Source organism: Dama dama, chromosome 19 (genome assembly GCF_033118175.1).
Source record: "Dama dama isolate Ldn47 chromosome 19, ASM3311817v1, whole genome shotgun sequence".
NCBI lineage: Eukaryota > Metazoa > Chordata > Mammalia > Artiodactyla > Cervidae > Dama > Dama dama.
Genome location: NC_083699.1, coordinates 79875427 through 79897388, shown reverse-complemented (window position 1 = coordinate 79897388; position 21962 = coordinate 79875427). Strand labels below are relative to the sequence as shown.

The 21962-nt window shown below is 40.4% G+C and overlaps 1 protein-coding gene across 3 annotated transcripts in view; it reads left to right on the top strand.

Annotated features, from left to right (window-relative positions):
• Window positions 1-21962, top strand: part of CPNE4 (copine 4) — a 672215-nt gene that overhangs the window by 141869 nt on the left and 508384 nt on the right. For all 3 annotated transcript variants that reach the window (XM_061167590.1, XM_061167589.1, XM_061167591.1), the window contains exon 2: window positions 15308-15488. In XM_061167590.1, coding sequence (XP_061023573.1) covers window positions 15309-15488 — 180 coding nt within the window. In that variant the 5' untranslated portion in view covers window position 15308. The remainder of the gene's footprint in view (window positions 1-15307; window positions 15489-21962) is intronic.

The following is a 21962-nucleotide window of genomic DNA, read 5'->3' as shown; positions in this document are numbered from 1 at the left end:
TCACTCATATGTGAAATCTGGAAAATTTTTAGAAGTGAACTTATTTACAAAACAGAAATACAGTCACAGATTTAGAAAATAAATTATGGTTACCAACAGGGAACAGGGGGAAGGGATAAATTGGGAGTTTGGTATTGACATATACATACTACTGTATATAAAATAGATGATAACTAATAAGGACCCCTGTAAAGCACGGGTGACTCTGCTCAAATATCTGTAATAACATATATGAGAAAATAATCTAAAAAAGAATGGATATATATAGGTAAAGCTGATTCACTTTGCTGTAAAGCAAAAGCCAAATAACATTGTAAATCAACTATACTGCAAACAAACAAACAAACAAAAAAACTTAGCTGATATTTCCCATTTGCCTGCAATTTTCTTGGATTAGTGACCCTGTCCTTTCCTCTTTGTATCTGCCAGTACCCAGCATGGTTCCCAGCACATATTTGAAATGTTAAATAAATATTTTATGAATGAATGAATGAGATATAACTCTCTGGGACTGTCAATCTTAAGGGACTCATCTACAATTAGAAACTGAACTGGGATGTTAAAGTTTACAGGGGAGGCCAAATAACATTACAGGCTGAATCCTGTAACTTTGGAGTTAAAAGAATCTGATTGAATCCTGTGATCTAGGAATTTACTTAGATTTTCTGACTCTCAGTTTTCTCATCTGTAGAACTGAAATAATACTGAGTTACCCTTCATAGCGATTGAAAGGATTGAATGTACTGGTGTAACTGGCAGCACTGAGAACAGTGCTGGTCACGCAAATATCCAAGAACAGTTGTGGCTGGTTTCATCGGTACTATTGTGGTTGTCCTTGTGGCACTTGTTTGTTTCTATGCTGTGTCTCTGCCTACCCTGGAACCTGTAGGCTTACCTGTGTTCATAATTATCCTTAAAGTCAGTGAGGATGGAAATCTGTGGAACTTCCAGCCCCTACACACATGGCTTCAGTCAGGTTTCTTTGCCATCTCATCATGTCTTGCAAATGCCTTGTCCAGGTGCTGAAACTTGATCCATTCGGTCAGTATCTCTTCCTGCTCCCAGCAGATGCCTGAAGTTTCTCAGCGCTCATGAGGAAACGGTACTTTTCCTTTTCAGACTCCTCCACTAAATGTAAATTTTTCATGTTGTTACACAAAAGCAGCCCCACTTTGTACTCTGGAAATTCACTGGGAGAAAGAGGGAGAGAATTAATGTGTGCATGTGTCCACATGTGAATACTGACATGCAGATACCATACCTTTCACATCTGCTATTTGCTTTTGAAGCATCATGATTTGTACTTACAACAGATATCTGAGACAGGTAATGATGCTAACCTCCAGAACAGCTTGCCTTTCCAGCAGTCCTCTCTCCACTCCCAGATCTCACCCTGTCTACATAGTACTCCTACCTTAGTTATCATCTCTTATTTGTTTTCATCCATTGCTATTCTAGCAAGGCCATAAGCTTATGTCTTGCCATTTTGAAACTTTATATAGAAACGTCATTACACATCAAGCATAAAGGTTCAGTTCGGTTCGGTTCAGTTCAGTTCAGTTCAGTCGCTCAGTCATGTCCGACTCTTTGCGACCCCATGAACTGCAGCACGCCAGGCCTCCCTGTCTGTCACCAGCTCCCAGAGTCCACCCAAACCCATGTCCATAGAGTCAATGATGCCATCCAACCATCTCATCCTCTGTTGTCCCCTTCTCCTCCTGCCCTCAAATCTTTCCCAGCATCAGAGTCTTTTCCAACGAGTCAGCTCTTCTCATCAGGTGGCCAAAGTATTGGAGTTTCAGCTTCAACATCAGTCCTTCCAATGAACATCCAGGACTGATCTCCTTTAGGATGGACTGGTTGGATCTCCTTGCAGTCCAAGGGACTCTCGAGAGTCTTCTCCAACACCACAGTTCAAAAGCATAAATTTTTCAGCACTCAGCTTTCTTTATAGTCCAACTCTCAAATCCATACATGACCACTGGAAAACCATAGCCTTGACCAAATGGACATTTGTTGGCAAAGTAATGTTCTGTTTTTTAATATGCTGTCTAGGTTGGTCATAACTTTGCTTCCAAGGAGTAAGTGTCTTTTAATTTCATTGCTGCAGTCACCATCTGCAGTGATTTTGGAGCCCAGAAAAATAAGTCACCTACTGTTTCCACTGTTTCCTCATCTATCTGCCATGAAGTGTAATGCCACATTAAAAAAAAAAATTCTAATTTCTTAAGGAAACTCCATAGTATTTTTCATAGTGGCTGCATTAGTTTACATTCCTACCAGCAGTATAGGAGGATTCCCTTCTCTTCACACCCTCTCCAGCATTTATTGTTTGTGAATTTTTTGATGATGGCCATTCTGACCAATGTGAGGTGATACCTCATTGTAGTTTTGATTTGCATTTCTCTAGTAACTAGTTACATTGAGCATCTTTTCATATGTCTCTTGACCACATATATGCCTTCTTTGGGGAAATGTCTATTTAGGTCTTCTTCTGTTCAATTTTTTTTATTGGGTTGTTTGTTTTGATGATATTAACATGTGTGCTGTTTATAAATTTGGAAACTAATCCATATGATCCTGAAATCCCACTCCTGAGCATATACCTAGAGAAAAAAATTGTCCAAAAGGATACATGTGCCCCTGTGTTCATAGCAGAACTATTTACAATAGCCAAGACATGGAAGCAACCTAAATGTCTATCAACAGAGGAATGGATAAAGAAGATGTAATACATAAATACAATGGAATATTACACAGCCATTAAAAAGAATTAAATAATGCCATTTACAGAAATACAGATGGATCTAGAGATTGTCATACTGAATAAAGCAAGTCAGACAGAAAGAGAAATATTGTATGATATCACTTTTAGGTGGGATCTTAAAAAAATGAAACAAATGACTGTTTTACAAAACAGACTCACAGACTTAGAGAATGAACTTGTGGTTAACGGGGGAAGGTTGGGAGAAAGGGATAACTAGGGAGTTTGGGATCAACAGGTACACACTTCTGTGTTTAAAATGGATAACCAACAAGGACCTACTGTATAGCACAGGTAACTCTGCTCAGTATTCTGAAACAACCTAAATGGGAAAAGAATTTAAAAAAAAAAAAAGATACATGTATGTGTATAAGTGAATCACTCTGCTATATACTTGAAAATAACACATTATTCATCAACTCCAATATAATATAACAAGTTTAAAAAAGAAGTTCCAAGGAGAAGCACACTCCAGTATCTTCCATAAGCTGCTACATCCCCAAACTGTGTGGATGGCTGCTGCTGCTGCTAAATCGCTTCAGTTATTTCCGACTCTTTGCGACCCTATAGACGGCAGCCCACCAGGCTCTGCCGCCCCTGGGATTCTCCAGGCAAGAACACTGGAGTGGGTTGCCATTTCCTTCTCCAATGCATGAAAGTGAAAAGTGAAAGTGAAGTCGCTCAGTCGTGTCCGACTCTTCACAACCCCGTGGACTGCAGCCTACCAGGCTCCTCCGTCCATGGGATTTTCCAGGCGAGAGTACTGGAGTGGGGTGCCACTGCCTTCTCCGGTGTGGGTGGCAGCCATTGTTAATTAACACTCTTTCTCCTGCAGTCTGTCTCTGTGCATTCACCACTAATCAACTGGCCCTGGAAAATGAGGAAAAACCTATGGCCCAAACCGGGACCCACCAGGTCCTTATAGTACCTCTGTGTCCAGTCTCACTAAAGAGTGGGAAGTCAATTTCTTTAAAAAAGAATCCTGTTTCCGTGACTTACTTTGAGGTGAGGTCCTTGACATCACATTCATGCTGGAAGGTTCTTTTGAGCAGCAGCATTCAGGTTTAGTCTTCAGTAGAAACAAAGGGAAAAAAAGAAAGCTATGAACAGTGGTTTAATACAGTATGTCAAGGACATGTCAGTTATGGTAGCCATCAGCCATAGGTAGCTATTTAATTTTCAAATGAAATAAAATTAAATATTCATTTCCTCAGTTGCACTAACCCCAGTTCAAGTACTCATGGCTGCTATATTGGACAGTGTAGATAAAGAAGATATCCATCATCACATATTTCTATGGGGCAGTGCAGAACTAGAGGTTGTGTTTTGTACCCTACAAGATAGTTCTTTTTATACTTTGTAACCTAGTAACCCCCTTCTTCCTTCCCAAAACACAAGAGACTGCCCTGTGCTAACTAAGCAAAAGCCTGTTAATGCTAGGATGTCATTCAAAGCAGAAGCAAGTCTTAAACGAGGTGTAGGAGCAGAACAAGACCCATCAGTAGATCTGTTATGATGCTTTTTCAAGGAAATTTGCTTCTGGCTTCTTATACTATCCATAGTGTCTCCTGGTGAACATAAAAATAATGTTGTTCCTTTTTGCTTTTAAATTTAGCCACATATATGAGACTAGAAACACACAGTCCATTTTGTGAGTCTTCAGCTTCCTGTTAACATGACGTTAGTAGAAGAATTCACCCTGTGATTATATGAAAAAGGAAAATAACTGAACAAAAGAAGACTGGGATTTGATTTTCCTATTGGCTAAATTTAGTTGCCTGAGAAACAGGAGGAAATTATTTCAGTACCAAAATAATAAAACATCATCTAAATTTGCTTTTTCTCTTTTATTCAGGAGCTATAGTTGCCTTTGGTGTGGTAGGAGAAGGAAGGGCTGTTAAAAGGAAGAGACAGCCATTCATACAATTTCCTTTAACATTTTGTTCATGTTTCCCTTTTAAAACTTTCTGTCAGCCTTTATAATCATCCAGTTAAATTTGTCTATCCAGTTCTCCTAAAACTGGGTGGCATTTGAGTGCTATAAAATTAATATGAATGTGATGCAATGGACATAATTGCTTTCTAGAAAAATCTCATCCTTATGATTCATTGTCAGAGACACAACTGTGAGCCCAGAAGTTCCTAGAACATTGATATATCTGATTCCTCATGTACATTAAACCAAAAAAAGCTCTTTTTCAGGAAATAGGATCTCTGCTGGATTTTTTTCTTTTGGTTTTTTGGTTGTCTCAAATTAGAAAGTAAGGAAATTTCTGAAATAATAATTTACTGCACTTGTGTGATTTGGCATAGTATATTTCAAGAAAAACATTCAAATCCACACGTTGTCAATTTTGAATCTTATTTGTTAGCACCATGGTCTTTTGAGGTTGATGTGGTTTTATTTCCAGGTTTGCTGGTGTTGTAGCCCCACCATCCGTAACCCATCGATGAAATCATGAGGCCACTGAGTTCTCAGACCCCTCAGCCTCTTGATGATGCTATTGTTAAAGAGTTCCAAAATGACTTGGGCTGCCTTGAGAGTAAGGGGAGAAAAGAAAAGTGAATTTTTCAAGGCTGCTGGAGCAAAAGGTCATTAATGATCACAGTGCACCTTAGAGATTTATTAAAATTGTAACAAGTTTGAAGTTTGCCTTTGCATAATCTAGAAGGAAAATAATTGTTAAGCTAACTAAGAGTATAAATCATTTTATAAGAAATGATCAGAAACACAGATTGTGGAGTCCATTAGACCCAGGCTTAATTCCTAACTCTGTCACTTAGCAGCTGTGACTTCACCATCATGAGCCTTATTTTTACATCTACAAAGTGAGGCTGACAATACTTACCTCAAGAGACTTTCTCAAGAACTATGTGAAACATTGTGCGGTTTGTTATTAGTGTTAGTATTAGTGGTTTTTAAAAGAGATTTATAGAACATTATAGGCTTCATGAAAACAAAAAGTATAAATGTTTCCAGCTTTTCTCTCTTTTCAGCTCTCATGGGAAGATTCAGTGTTTATGCACTGAAAGCAGGAATCAAGGGGACCTGAGCAAGATTAAAGTTGTGAGAGGAAAGGAACCTAGAGGGCAGATTAATTTGTAAAGTAAAGAGCTCTCTATGAAGGAAAAATAATAAGTAATCTAAAAGTTTTGAGGACTGAGAGAGAATGGTCCTAGAAGTTAAGGGGATAGCCAGAAAGAGGGAGAAGCATAGCAGTGTGACACTTAGGAAAACCAGATAAGTCAGGAACATCTGAGGAAGTGTTGTGCAGTGTAATTCCCCAGTTGCCACTTTTATTGAGAGTCTTCTTTAAAAAAAAAAACTTTTTTTTAATTGAAGTATAGTTGATTTATAATATTGTCTTAATGTCTACTAGAGAGTGATTCAGTTATACATATATACATTCTTTTTCATATTTTTTCCGTTATGGTTTATCACAGAGTATTGAATAGAGTTCTTTGTGCTATGCAGTAGAACCTTGTTGTTTATCCATTCTATATGTAATACTTGGCATGTGCTAATCCCAAACTCCAATCCATCCCTCCCCCAGTGCCCCCTTGGCAACTACAAGTCCGTTCTCTATCTCTGAGTCTGTTTCTCTTTTGCATATAAGTTAATTTGTGTCATATTTTAGAGTTCACACACAATTGATACATGTAGTATTTTTCTTTCTCTGTCTGACTTAGTTTAGTATGATAACCTCTAGGTCCATCCATGTTGCTGAAAATGGCATTTACTCATTCTTTTTATGGTTGAGTAGTATTCCATTATTGTGTGTGCGTGTGTGTGTGTGTGTCACATCTTCTCCATCCATTCATCTGCTGCTGGATTTCCACATCTTGGCTATTGTTAATGGTGCTGCTATGAACATAAGGATGTATGTATTTTTTGAGTTATTGCTTTGTCCATAAACATGCCAGGAGTGGGATTGCTGGATAATATGGCAGGTCTATTTTTAGTTTTATGGAAAACCTTCATACTGTTCTGCATAGTGGCTACACCAATGTGGCTACACCACATTCCCACCAACAGTGTGGTAGTTGTTGTTCAGTCACTCAGTTGTTTCCAACTTTTTGCAGCCCCATGGATTGCAGCACACCAGGCTTCCCTGTCCTTCACCATCTCCTGGAGCTTGCTCAAACTCATGTCCATTGAGTTGGTGATGGTGGTCTAACCATCTCATCCTCTGTCATCCCTTCCTCTTCCTGCCTTCAGTCTTACCAGGATCAGGATCTTTTCCAGTGAGTTGGCTGTTCACATCAGGTGGCCAAAGTATTGGAGCCTCAGCCTCAGCCTCAGTCCCTCCAATTAATATTTAGGATTTATTTCCTTTAGGATTGACTGGTTTGATCTCCTTGCTATCCAAGGGACTCTCAAGAGTCTTCTCCAACACCACAGTTCAAAAGCATCAATTCTTTGAAACACAGCCTTCTTTATGGTCCAACTCTCACATTCATACATGACTACTGAAAAAATCATAGCTTTGACACACGGAGTTTGTTGGCCAAATGATGTCTCTGCTTTTTAATATGCTGTCTAGGTTTGTCATAGCTTTTCTTCCAAGGAGCAAGTGTCTTTTAATTTCATGGCTACACTCACCATCTGCAGTGATTTTGAAGCCCAAGAAAATAAAGTCTGTCACTGTTTCCACTGCTTCCCCATCTATTTGCCATTAAGTGATGGGACCAGATGCCATGATTTTGGTTTTTTGAATATTGAGTTTTAAGCCAGCTTTTTCACTCTCCTCTTTCACTTTCATCAAGAGGCTCCTTAGTTCCTCTTTACTTTCTGCCGTAAAGGTGGTGTCATCTGCATATTTGAGGTTATTGATATTTCTCCCAGTCTTGATTCCAGCTTGTGCTGCATCCGGCCCAGCATTTCACATGATGTACTCTGCATATAAGTTAAATAAGCTGGGTAGCAGCATGTAGCCTTAACGTACTGCTTTCCCAATTTGGAACCAGTCCGTTGTTCTATGTCTGGTTCTGAAGACATTATGAGGATTAATTCATTTAATTTAGTACAGCTCTACAAGGCAGGAGCTATGATTATTTTCATTCCACAGATGTTAAAACTGAGGTACAGAGGAGTCAGTTAACTTGGCCAAAGTCATACACAGGGAGTAGCAGGGCTTGTGTTAGCATCAAACATTCTAATGCTGGATCCATACTCTCGTCCTCTATACCAGAGTTACCCAATTCCCAGGCTATGGACCAGTACCCAGTAACAGTCTGTGGCCTGTTAGGAATCAGGCCATGTGGCAAGAGGTGAGTAGCTCTTCAGAGAGTGAAGCTTCATCTATATTTACAGCTACTCCCCATCACTCACATTACCGCCTGAGTTCTGCCTCCTGTCGGATCAGTGGTGCCATTAGATTCTCATAGGAACATAAATTCTAGTGTACTTGAATTATCCTGAAATCATCCCCACCAGGTATGTGGAAAAATTGTCTTTCATGAAACCAGTCCCTGGTACCAAAAAGGTTGGGGACTCATATGTAAGATGAACAACCTCAATGGCAGTTTGCCTTGTTTCATAAATGGTTGGTTTGTAGTCAGCAATCTTGCCACTCAAGTGTGGTCCATAGGCAGTGGGATCAGTGACATCTGGGAACAGTCTCAGGCCCCCCACTCCGGACTCTTGAAATAGGAACTATGTCTTAACAAGCTTTCCACGTGACCCATGAACATGCATAGCCTGAGAAGCTGCTCCAGGATATGAATATGTAGGAGATGGACTGTCTTATTAGTATCCATCATCATGCTTGCCGCCTATGAGTAGAGTTACTGTTAATCTACAAATAGGTTGAATAGGAAATAAATTCACAAGTTGAGGGACTAATACCTGCTTTCTCATCAACTGAGTGAATGATGCCTGTGGCCTCTGGACCCACTGCAACAATAGGCACATAGTAGATTCCCCATCATATTTCTTGCACTGAGATGAAAATGTTGTGTGATAGAGACATCCAGCATAGTAGCATTCTGCTGCAACGTTTAAAAAGGCTAGATAATGCCAGGGCAAGCAGAACGGAGATTATGCACTTAATCTTAATGCAGCTTTAAGACAAGCTCTGCTCAGCTGGTTCCCCTGTGAACTGGAGGTGATTCTCTTCTCTCTTGGGCTCTCTATTGTCTTGGTGCTGTGTGCAACTCATTCAGAAACTAATTAAGTTTCAGGATCAGTTTGTCCTGTTAAAAGAGTGTATATATGCTGAAGAGGTGGTTTTTTTTTTTTTTTTTAATAACTTAAGTTTTCCAAGTGAAAGGACAATTATAATTTGCTGCTAAAATTAGCCAAAAGTCAGCTTTCATCAAAATAATTCTCAGCAGACATTAGTCTCTGTAAAACCAGAGTATTGTAAGGAAGGCAACAAACAGATTTACATAGGCCATGTAAAATGTATTGATAATCTGGCCATATTAATCCTGTCCTCTAACAGAGTGTGAAATTACTTGTTTACTCCACTTATCTGGGGCTGGAGGTAGCTGATCACTGGTTGACAGAGCTGTATTTTGTGATCACCTTTCAACCATGAGCTTCAGCTGGGCCAAGGCCAAACAGTCTGACTTCACTGGCCTGTATACCACCTCCAAAGTCAAGGTCAGGACTCCTGCTACATCTGGGCAGCCAGAGGAATTCATGATCTCCAATATGTCCATCTAGGTATGGCTTTCACTTGTGCATAGGTATGTCCTATATCCCATCCCCTGAAAGTAAGGGTCTATAGTGGTTTCATCATCAGTATATAAATATTATCAAGGTGAACACTATTAGGGATACAATAAAGTATAAGAAGTAGTCCCTAACCTAAAGTAGACTAACCACTGTTGTAAAATAGACCCTGCTGATACTCTGCCCAGTTTCCCTTTATCAAGGTAGTGCATCTATCCTCCAGTGCCCAATACATGTGAGTGCTGGCTGCCAATGGCTCACAGCTGCCCTTTTTCTGGAGACTTGACCAATTGCTCTCAGCTCATGGGCGACTGGGACCAAATCTGAGGGGTTATGGTTCCCCAACTCTAGCATAACTGTAAGCCTGAAGGAGCCAAAGAAAGAACCTGTATTCCCAAAGCATTGTGAGAGCCATGGAAATGGAGCCGCCCTGCAAGACTGGGTCATGTTGGGGTTTGGCTCACATTTCTGGTGGCTAGACATCCCAAGATCAGAGTGCCATCGTGGTTGGATGAGGGCTCTTTTCCCACTGTGTTTTCACATGGCAGAATGGCCTGGAGAGTTCTGTGGGTCTCTTTTATAAGAGCACTAATGTCATTCATGAGGGTTCCACCCTCTTGAGGCTCCACCTTCTAATCTCACCACCTTCAGGGATTAGGATTTCAACCTTGGGGGTGGGGCACATTCAGACCATAGCAACAAGAAGCTAGCCAACAGTGGTCTGTTATTCAGCGGAGATCAGTCTCTTAGGTCCCCGAACAAAAGAAGAAGGGGGAAATAAATGAGAAAAGGAGAAATAAATAATGACCTTATACAGCCTTAGACAGTCATAAGTTTTTTTTCTCCTCTAGTTCAACCATTGTATTGGCACTAGATTGATTTTTCTTGAATGATTATTTCATCATCTATTTTCCAAGCTCTCAATCCTCCAAATCTTCACCATCGCCTAAAAGAAATATTCATTAAAAAGTTTTTGGATCATATACCCAATTGGTTAAAAGAAAGTCTCTAAACATGTGCCTCCTATTCATTTTTTTTATTCACTTACCGACAATTTAAATTTACTATCAACTTAGAATACTCAGAATAGCTCAGAATACTACATACACTTATAGCTTAGGATGTCATTCATGGTTATGGCATAAAAGAAGCTTTCCTAATAGTTTTAAATTATTTTAGGCAGCTTTTGGCCTATGTGATCAGATTGTCACATGTTTTACTATCTACCTTCAAAATATGTGAGAGTTATCAGCTAATCAATGTATATGAATCCTCAGACAAACTACTGATTTGAGAGGCAGCTCTGTGCTCTTAGGTGGAAAGTGTTATGCCCAGACTGTGGACTGAAAAGACAGAATGAATTTAAGGGGTCAAGTAGAAGCTTGAGCCTAGAGTAATAGCAGAAAATCTGAGAGAGTTCCAGTTGGCAGTGGGAGAATGAGTGATTTAACCTTGAGAGCAGTCAAATTACAATAATAATAGCTCCACTTTTGGAGCATCTACTGTATACTTGGGCTTCCCTGATAGCTCAGTTGGTAAAGAATCTGCCCGTGATGCAGGAGACCCTTGTTTGATTCCTGGGTCAGGAGGATTCACTGTAGAAGGGATAAGCTATCCACCCCAGTATTCTTGGGCTTCCCTGTGGCTCAGCTGGCAAAGAATCTGTCTGCAATGTGAAAGACCTGGATTTGACTCATGGGGTTGGGAAGATCACCTGGAGAAGGGAAAGGCTACCCACTCCAGTATTCTGGCCTAAAGAATTCCATGGACTACATTCCATGGAGTCGCAAAGAGTTGGACACAACTGAATGACTTTCACTTTCACTATATGCTTGGCATTGTGCTAATCACTTTAAATGTATTATTTCATCTGCCCTTCATATCAGCTTCAAGGTAGGTATCACTACAAGAGGGGTTAAGAATCCTGTTCAAGTTTACATAGTAAGTAAAGGAGCCAGGATTTGACCCTGGAAGGAACTATGGGTCTTGACAGTCTTTTTTCCATCACATCCCAAGACGCAGCCTTAGAGTAGGTGTCCCATTCTATAACCACACTTGTTTTATATAGAAAGGAGTCCTGGATGGGGAATACATGTAAATCCATGGCTGATTCATATCAATGTATGACAAAACCCACTACAATATTGTAAAGTAATTAGCCTCCAACTAATAAAAATAAATGAAAAAAAAAGAAAGAAAGAAAGGAGTCCTGGATGAAAGGAGCCAGACTGAAAAGGTTCCCATCTTTGTGACATTCTGGAAAAGGCAAAACTGTGGAAACAGTAAAAAGAATCAGTGGTTGCCAGGAGTTAGGAGGTATGAATAAGTAGAGTACAGAGGATTCTTAGGGTGGTGAAACTACTCGGTATGGTACTATAATGTGTGTTCAAGTTCAGTTCAGTTCAGTTGCTCAGTCGTGTCCAACTCTTTGCGACCCCATGAATCGCAGCACACCAGGCCTCCCTGTACATCACCAACTCCCGAAGTTTACTCAAACTCATGTCCATTGAGTCGGTGATGCCATCCATCCATCTCATCCTCTGTCATCCCCTTCTCCTCCTGCCTCCAATCCCTCCCAGCATCAGGGTCTTTTCCAATGAGTCAACTCTTCGCATGAGATGGCCAAAGTATTGGAGTTTCAGCTTCAGCATCAGTCCTTCCAATGAACACCCAGGACTGATCTCCTTTAGGATGGACTGATTGGATCTCCTTACAGTCCAAGGGACTTTCAAGAGTCCTCTCCAACACCATAGTTCAAAAGCATCAATTCTTTGGCACTCAGCTTTCTTTATAGTCCAACTCTCACATCCATACATGACCACTGGAAAAACCATAGCCTTGACTAGACGGACCTTTGTTGGCAAAGTAATGTCTCTGCTTTTTAATATGCTATCTAGGAAAGTAATGGGTGTACACATTATTATACATTTGCCCAAACTCATGGAACATGTGACTCCAAGAATTAACCCTGATGTGAACTGTGGACTTTGGGTGACTATGATGTGTCAGTGGAGGTTCACTGATTGTAACAAACATCATTTCAGTTCAGTCGCTCAGTTGTGTCCGACTTTTTGTGACCCCATGGACCGCAGCGCACCAGGCTTCCCTGTCCATCACCACCAACACCAACATAATGGAGATAAAAAGTGGCAAATGGGATATCCCTGAATCTTCCTCTCAAAATTGTTACAAACCTAGAACAGCTCTAAAAAAAAACAGTGTTTAAGAAAAATTGTTGGGAAGGGATGGAGGGGATGGACATGGCTATGAGTCTATAAGGATAGGGCCAGTTAGAAAGAGGTAACAATGCCTCCCAGAGATAGAAGAGGCCACTCAGAACTCAGCAGAGCATTATGGATCCAAGGAGCCAGTTAATGCTTTGGGAAAGCAGAATTCATGAAGGATAATCTGTTCTTATCAGAAAGTTGATAGTTAAATTTTTTTTTCCCAGTATTGTCTGATACAAAGCCTCCTCATACTTGGCTATTTTTCCTCTGTGTGCCTTTTTATAAATCAGAGTTCATATATGCTATGCCTTCTATGTTGCTCTAATAATTGGTCTGCTCACAGTCTGTAAAAATAGAGGAACCATCGTTTACTAAGCTGTGCATTTATGATTTGTGCATTTTCTACATATGAATAGAATTTATTTAAAAAATAGAATGATTCTGTATGGAAGTTGAAATAAGTCAAGGATATTGTCATATTCACTGTTGCTTGGTAGATTCAAACAATTCTTCAGTCAACCATTTCACATATGATAAATACTAGTGTGGGCTAAGAGATAGAAAACTGGCATTCCAGTCTTAGCTCTGCTGTTATAATAACTGTGTGACACAGTTAAGGTACCCAGTCCCCTCTGAGCTTGGATTTCCTCATGTATAAAAAGCAAATGCCCCAAATTCCCTATAATTTTCAGTATGATAGAGGATAGAGCAATTCTCACCCTCAAACTAATCCCATAGCACATATTGAAATAGAATCCCAGCTCTTCCCAACTGCAGACTCCCCTTACCTGATATTTTAGAGCAGAGGTTGGGAAACATTTCTAATTGGAAGGGCCAGGGAGTAGGTGTTTCAGGCTTTGCAGGCCATGAGGCTCTGTTGAAAGTACTCTGAGCTGCTGTCTATTAAGGTATCCACATACACTATGTAAATGCATGACAAGGCCTGTGTTCCAACAAAACTTTATGTATCAAAGCAGGTGGCAAGACAGATTGGGCACACAGGCCATAGTTTACCCATTTCTGTTCTAGGACATAACTTTTTGGGATTCAGTTCAACTTCCCTTCAGCATATATGGAAAAAAACCATCTGTTCACAATAATTAAATAAAATAGGGGATGAGAGACTTGGAGGGCTTCCCTGGTAACTCAGCTGGTAAAGAATCTTCCTACAATGCAGGAGACCTCAGTTTGATTCCTGGGTCAGGAATATCTCCTGGAGAAGGGATAGGCTACATACTCCAGCATTCTTGGGCTTCCCTGATGCCTTAGATGGTAAAGAATCTGCCTGCAATGCAGGAGACCTGGGTTTGATCCCTGGATTGGAAAGATCCCCTGGAGGAGGGCATGACTATCCACTCCAGTATCCTTGCCTGGAGAACCCCCATGGGCAGAGGAGCCTGGCGGGTACAGTTCATGGGGTCACAAGGAGTTGGACATGACTGAGCAGCTAAGCACAGCACAGCACAGAGACTTGGAATGTACAAGGGAGGGAGAGTAGAGAGCCTTATGATGCAGGACTGGGAGAGAAAATTCCAGTGATATCTGCTATGAAGAAGAGGCATTGTCACTTTGGAAAAATTGGTTTTGGCATGGAGCTAGCTGCTAAGTTTGGAGAAACCAGCTGGTGTATGTGTGTGTGTGTGTGTTTGCAGGTGTGTGGGTACATGTATGTGTAGGAGGTTACAGTGTACTCCAGCCTACTGTGGTATCAGATACCAAGGGGACTCACTGACTATTTGTTGAGAAAGGGAAGGAAGAAGGATGGATTATCCTCATTTATAGATGAAGAAATTCCACTGTGGGACTCCAGTGTTGTTTCTCATAAGGAAGCTACAGGGAAGCAGAATTTCATGGGAAGGATATTGATCTCACCCTGGAGAGGATCTGTCAACATCTCTACAGGCCCAGCCCTTCTCAGAAGAGGAGAGTATTGGGCTCAGAGTTCCCTATAATCCTGAGCTGCGGTCATGCAAAGTGTCAGTGAAAGGTGGCCATGTGAAGGCAGGAAGGGGGGCTGCAGTTATTACTGTGGCAGCTGTTTCCATAGGTTAGGCTTTATGCTCTCCCTAAATGGTCACAGTCGCATTTCTGACACGGCAGCAGGAGCAGGGAAGGGAAACGGACTTATGAAAATGGACTTAAGCGTTTGAGTCAGGAAATCAGAAACATCTTGGGAAAGGAGGCCAGAGCTTGGAGAAAGGAAAATTGTCCTTCTCTGTGCCATCACGCAGAAGCTGGATTTGGGGGAAATCTTAACGTCTTGGAATGTCTTTAAATTGATGAATTAACAACTATGTAAAATTTCACACAAGCCATGCTCTTACTACAGAGCTGATTAAGGTTTGCAGTCTGCTGCACTTATTCAGTAACAGAATTTCATAGACTAAAAATTTTGCTATGCAAATGTATGCAAATCATATAAGAAAATAGTGTTCTTAGCCAAGTGCATTAGCACCTATTTCTTTGGTTTTGTTTGTTTGTTTCACTGGAACTCTGGCCCTACTAGATAAATAATATATTCAGTACTCAAAAGTGTGTGTTTAACATTTTCCTGAAGGGTGATTGAGAGACTTTCTCTTTTGACAAATACTGTAGTGATTGGCATGTCTGTTTTCCTCTTTTTCTTGCCTAAAACAGAATGAAGAAGATGAGCAACATTTATGAGTCAGCTGCCAATACACTGGGAATCTTTAACAGCCCCTGCCTGACCAAAGTTGAGCTACGTGTGGCATGCAAGGGCATTTCCGACAGAGATGCCCTTTCCAAACCAGACCCCTGTGTCATCCTCAAGATGCAGTCCCATGGGCAGTGGTTCGAGGTAGGCATGTCCAGTGAAATGGAGAGAAGCATGGCAGGAGGAGAGATTCGAAAATGTTTTGGCATTTCCTGTCTTCAGGTGGTTTATTTCGGTGAGACAGAAAATTCTAGAAATGAATATGATCACATTTCTGCTCGTATCATGATTTTTGAAATTTATTTATATATTTATTTAAATTAAAAAACTCATATTAGAGTATAGTTGATTAACAATGTTATATTAGTTTCAGGTGTAGAGCAAAGTGATTCAGTTGTACGTATATATGTATCTATTCTTTTTCAAATTAGTTTCCCATTTATGTTATTACAAAATATTGAGCAGAGGTCCTTGTGCTATGCAATAGGTCCTTGTTGATTATTTGTTTTATATATAGCAGTGTGTATATGTTAATCACAAACTCCCAATCTACCCCTCCCCTCCATCCTTCCCCCTTTGCTAACCATAAATTCATTCTCTAAGTCTGTGAGTCTGTTTCTATTCTATAAATAAGTTCATTTATATAATTTTTTTAGATTCCACATATAAGCAATATCATATGATATTTGTTGTTTGGTATCTGAATTTTTTCACTTAGTATGATAATCTCTAGGTCCATCCATGTTTCTACAAATGGCGATATTCCTTTCTTCTTATGGCTGAGTAGTGTTCCTCTGTGTTTATGTACCATATCTTCTTTAGCCATTCATCTGTCAATGGACATTTAGGTTGCTTCCATAGCATGATGTTTTAATACTGTAGATATTTTGACATTTACCATTAATTTGTGTGCTCGTTGTGGATATAGTATCTTTGGGGGATGGGCAGCAGGGACTGCTTTACTGGGGCCACATCACACACTTATTTTGGGGGAATAAACTTAATATTAGCTAAACTTTATTGGGTGCTTATTAAGTATCAGGCACTGTTCTAAGTGCATTATGTAAAACAACTAATTTCATCTGTACAATAATCCTTTGAGGAAACAGAAAGATTAAGGATTTGCCCAGGATCATCCAGTTTATAAGTGGAATAGCTAACATTTCCCAGTAAAGCTCCAGGGCCTGAGCTCTTTATTGCTATTTTATACTTACAGTGCCCATTGGTGTGGCCTTTGATATTTTGTGTGGCAATACAGCATGTTGAATTCTGCAGTTGGGTTTTGTTGGTTTATTTAAAATTGAAACAAATTGAACAAGGACTGGTTTTTAAGTTTGGGGGGGTAGTTATTGTTTTCTTTGTTATGCTGCTGCTGCTGCTGCTGCTAAGTCGCTTCAGTCGTTCCTGACTCTGTGCGACCCCATAGACAGCAGCCCACCAGGCTCCCCCCGTCCCTGGGATTCTCCAGGCAAGAACACTGGAGTGGGTTGCCATTTCCTTCTCCAATGCATGAAAGTGAAAAGTGAAAGTGAAGTCGCCCAGTCGTATCCGGCTCTTAGCGACCCCATGGACTGCAGCCTACCAGGCTCCTCCGTCCATGGGATTTTCCAGGCAAGAGGACTGGAGTGGGCGCCACTGCCTTCTCCATTCTTTATTCTCGGTACCTGGTTCAGTTCAGTTTAGTCTCTCAGTTGTGTCCAATTCTTTGTGACCCCATGGACTGCAGCATACCAGGCTTCCCTGTCCATCACCAACTCCCAGCACTTGCTCAAATTCATGTCTATTGAGTCGGTGATACTATTCAACCATCTCATCCTCTGTTATCCCCTTCTCCTCCTGTCTTCAATCTTTCCCAGCATCAGGGTCTTTTCAAATGAATCAGCTCTTCACATCAAGTGGCCAAAGTATTGGAGCTCCAGCTTCAGCATCAGTCCTTCTAATGAATAGTCAGGACTGATTTTCCTTAAGGATGGACAGGTTGGATCTCCTTGCAGTCCAAGGGATGGACTCTCAAGAGTCTTCTCCAACACCACTGTTCAAAAGCATCAATTCTTTGGTGCTCAGCTTTCTTTATGGTCTAACTCTCACTTCCATACATGGCTACTGTTAGCAATGTTTTAAAAAGATCTGGTCTCAGGTGAAATTTGGGATAGGGAGGAATAGGGGATGCAGCTGTGGAAGCAATTATTATCATCTCTAAGGGAACGAGATGACCAGCAGAATTTGGATGAGGGTTTTGGATCCATGCTGAGTAGGGCAAGTGTACACAAATACCTTGCTTGGATCCCTCAGGACAGACTTCAGTCCTGTTTCTATCTGTTTGCATGGAGCTGACAGGTGCTTCTTTCGGGGCCAAGGTCTTCACTCCACAGTAAGAAAAAGGTTCAGAAGATCTCATAGGTAGTAGGTTTACTTACTTGTCCATATGTGATAAAATGTACTTCTCTGAAAGGACAGTTTGATAGAAGTTGGTGAGCAGATGAAATGCAGGTGAGAAGGCAACAACACACAAGGAAACCAATGACAGATGGCAGATTGGGGATCTTCCTTTAACCTCCATCTTATCCAGGGCTTATATTGTAAATATAAAATAGCATTCACAGGAATCTTAATGTGTAATGTCTCTTTTTCCCCTTCTAAATATTCTCCCTGACTTTGTTGGTGGACTTCCCTGTCTTTTATTTTTTGTTTAACAAAACAAAGTGGAATACCTACATTAGGAAAAAGAGACTCATGGAAAATTAGAGGAAAAGACTTCATCTCCTAAGACTCCTTTCACATTGTTTGTTTATTTGTATATATTTCTTTTCAGTCTTTTCCTTCTGGCATTCATATTCTTACATGATATTTATGGTGCACATAAAATTTTCTTTTGTGATTTTATTACCTAGCAGAATATGTTTTTTCCATATTGCTATAATATTCATAATTTTAATTTTAAGCCTGCACTATATCCCATCAAGTAGATTTAGTTGATCATTTTCCTTTTTTTTTTTCACTTTTTAGTTGTTTTCAAAATTACCCTATTTTAAATAATGCTGCAGTATCCATCTTTGAGTACAAGGCTTTCCCCTTCCTTTTAGATTAGTTCCTATGAGAGTCTGTCAAAGTGGAACTAGTGGAACAGGATAGGACACTGTGGGGGCTTTGGTGCATTTGCCAAATTGCTTTTCCAAAGCATTCTTCTACAGAGTTACTTGAAGTGTGTGTGCACACAGCTACCAGCTTGCAAACATTTTGTTACCAGTGCACAGTGAAATCAGAAACTTGTGCCACACTGTAAGCTAATTCACTGCTTCCTTCATCTCTAAACTCTTCCTTTTTAAATAGTGTCAGCTGAACTTTCAGCATCCTTAGTGACATGACTGAGTTATATTTTGGAACTTTTGAGAAGCACTTCTCTAATAAATTTTAGTCTTAAGAGTGTACATTTAGGGTATAGTTGGGAAAATAGAGCCTACACCAAGTAACTAATAGAAAAGATTTAATACAAATCTTTGGAAATGTTGAGAAGCTAAATAGGCACTGTATGAAAACCCAGAGATTAACAATAAGGAGGTGCTGGTTGATTTAGGGTAGAGCAGTGATGTGCTGAAGCTAGCTCATAGAGGTTTATGTGTCAGTTGTTAAATCTTCAGGAATTTTGCAAGCCTGGGTGTAAGTATTTATACCATAGATATTGGCAAACATTTCAAATCAGAACTTTACTTCCCATCAAGAGAACCAGTTGTTGAGCATTTACTGGCATACCACTGGGATAGAGGGACAAATGTTAGTACCAGCTGGACCACCCAGCAGAAGCTGGATTTGTGGAAGGAGGGCCTATGTAATGGGAGCCAGAAAGGTAGAGGAAATGCAGGTAGTGCTGGAAACATTGCCAGAAAAGGATATGAGGAAGGAGTGGCATCCCAGGTCTCCCATCTGTGTCTTCCAGTGACCACACCCCTGGTGGAAACCTGTTACCAAGGTTGCAGGAAGAGTCTGGAACACATTTGAAAATACCAAGGTAACTGACTAGCTGCGAAAAATATCTATAACCTCAGATATGCAGATGACACCACCATTATGGCAGAAAGTGAAGAAGAACTAAAGAGCCTCTTGATGAAAGTGAAAGAGGAGAGTGAAAAAGTTGGCTTAAAGCTCAACATTCAGAAAACAAAGATCATGGCATCCAGTCCCATCACTTCATGGCAAATAGATGGGAAAACAGTGGAAACAGAGGCAAACTTTATTTTTTGAGGCTCCAAAATCACTGCAGATGGTGATTGCAGCCATGAAATTAAAAGACGCTTACTCCTTGGAAGGAAAGTTATGACCAACCTAGACAGCATATTAAAAATCAGATACATTATTTTGCCAACAAATGTCCATCTAGTCAAGGCTGTGGTTTTTCCAGTGGCTATATATGGATGTGAGAGTTGGACTATAAAGAAAGCTGAGTGCTGAAGAATTGATGCTTTTGAACTGTGGTGTTGGCGAAGACTCTTGAGAGTCCCTTGGACTGTAAGGAGATCCAACCAATCCATCCTAAAGGAGATCAGTCCTGGATGTTCATTGGAAGGACTGATGCTGAAGCTGAAACTCCAATACTTTGGCCACCTGATGCAAAGAGCTGACTCATTTGAAACGGCTCTGATGCTGGGAAATATTGAGGACTGGAGGAGAAGGGGATGACAGAGGATGAGATGATTGGATGACATCACTGACTCGATGGACATGAGTTTGAGTAAACTCCGGGAGTTGGTGGTGGACAGGGAGGCCTGGCATGCTGTGGTTCATGGGGTTGCAAAGAGTTGGACACGACTGAGTGACTGAGCTGAACTGAACTGACTAGCACATAGACCTTCTGACAACTCTCAGTAAGTGAGAAAATCACGCACTCAGTCATGAAGTAGTACATATTTATTTAGTGCTAACACATGCCTTTTAGTGCCAGTTCAGTGGGTGGTCCGGTGCTCAAAGTGAGAAGCACCTGACAATCTATTTAAATCACACACCTCCTACATTCTATGTTTAGTGAAAGCTGGCAAATGTGGACATTGCCCTGGGACATAACTGATGCACATTCTTCTGTATCTGTCTCTTGGAACAAGACTGGATTTACATCTCTGTTCTTCCTGAAGAACTACAGAATTCAGAGAATGCCTTGCAGAATATAATTCACGCTGGCTGTGCCAGTTCCTGGGTGTCTTTGTTATGTGGAATTTGGTAACTAAGTGAGGAAAGAAAGAAAAAACCTGGGAGGCTGAACTTCTTTGCATAATAAAGAGATTGTTGGGGGTGTCAGGGTGAGAGAGAGAAAAACGGGGTGAACTTCTGTTTCAGAGAATTTTGAAGCTTGGCAAAAGAGACTCCGTGGAGATAAGCACCGTCCACCAGAACTTCCTACAGTGATGGGAATGTTCTGCATGTGTCCTGGCCAGGAGGTAGTTGCTGGTCACAGGTGGCTCCTGAGCAGTTGAAAGGTGGACTGTATAACTGAGGAACGGAAAAATTTAATTACTTAAATTTAATAAATTTGAGGGTAAATAAGTAGCTGGTGTGATATCAGAGTCTCCTTGGGTGGTAAAGAATTAAGGTATGTGGGGAGATGAGGAAAGGGAGTTTGTTAACATGCTATATTCACAGGATGTTGTTTTTACAGCTAAAATTCTTTTGGAGGAGATATACCTAGAGATTGGCATCCCTTTGTTATTACTTGTGATTGCTGGCCTTTTGCTTTTTGTAATAGTATTCCATCCAGAAAAGGCGCTGTTATGCCCTCATTTACAGCTCCGGTACTACTGCAGTAATTATAACTACCTTCAGATGCCCTGCTCATATATGGTGAGGGGAAGTGCTCTTTAATTGGCTGTAGCCTGTTTGCAATTGAAGAGAACATTTGATCTCTGAAGTGTATCATAAAAATGTAAGCCTGATTGTCAGACTCTAAAGGACCTACAATCTGACCTTCTGTGTTATTAACCATTGTTGTTGCTCAGTTGCTAGGTTGTGTTAACGCTTTGTGACCCCATGGACTGCAGCATGGCCAGACTTCTCTGTCCTCCACTGTCTTCCGGAGTTTGCTCAAATTTTTGTCCATTGAGTCAGTGATACTATCTAATCATCTCATCCTCTGTTAATGGTATTGAGTCAATAAGAATACATAGTAGTTTGTGTCTCTTAAACCCCCTCCCCTATATTATCCTTCCCCACTTCCATCTCCCTGCATGTAACCACTAGTTTATTCTCTGTATCTGTGAGTCTGTTTCTGTTTTGCTATATACATTCCTTTGTTTTATTTTTTAGATTCCACCTGTAAGTGATAACATACAGTATTTGTCTTCCTCTGACTTATTTTGCTAAGCATAATACTTCCTAGGCCCATCCATGTTATTGTAAATGGCAGGATTTCAATTTTTGGGGGAGGCGAGTAATATTTCATTGTATATATATACACCACTTCAATTTATCCATTAAGGATATATTGTACAGTATAAGGAGTTATAGCCATTATTTTGTAGTAACTTTAAATAGAGTATAATCTATGAAACTACTGAATCACTTTGCTGTAAACCTGAAACTAATATAATATTGTGCATCAATTATACTTCAAAAAAAGAGTTGAAGATAAATTGT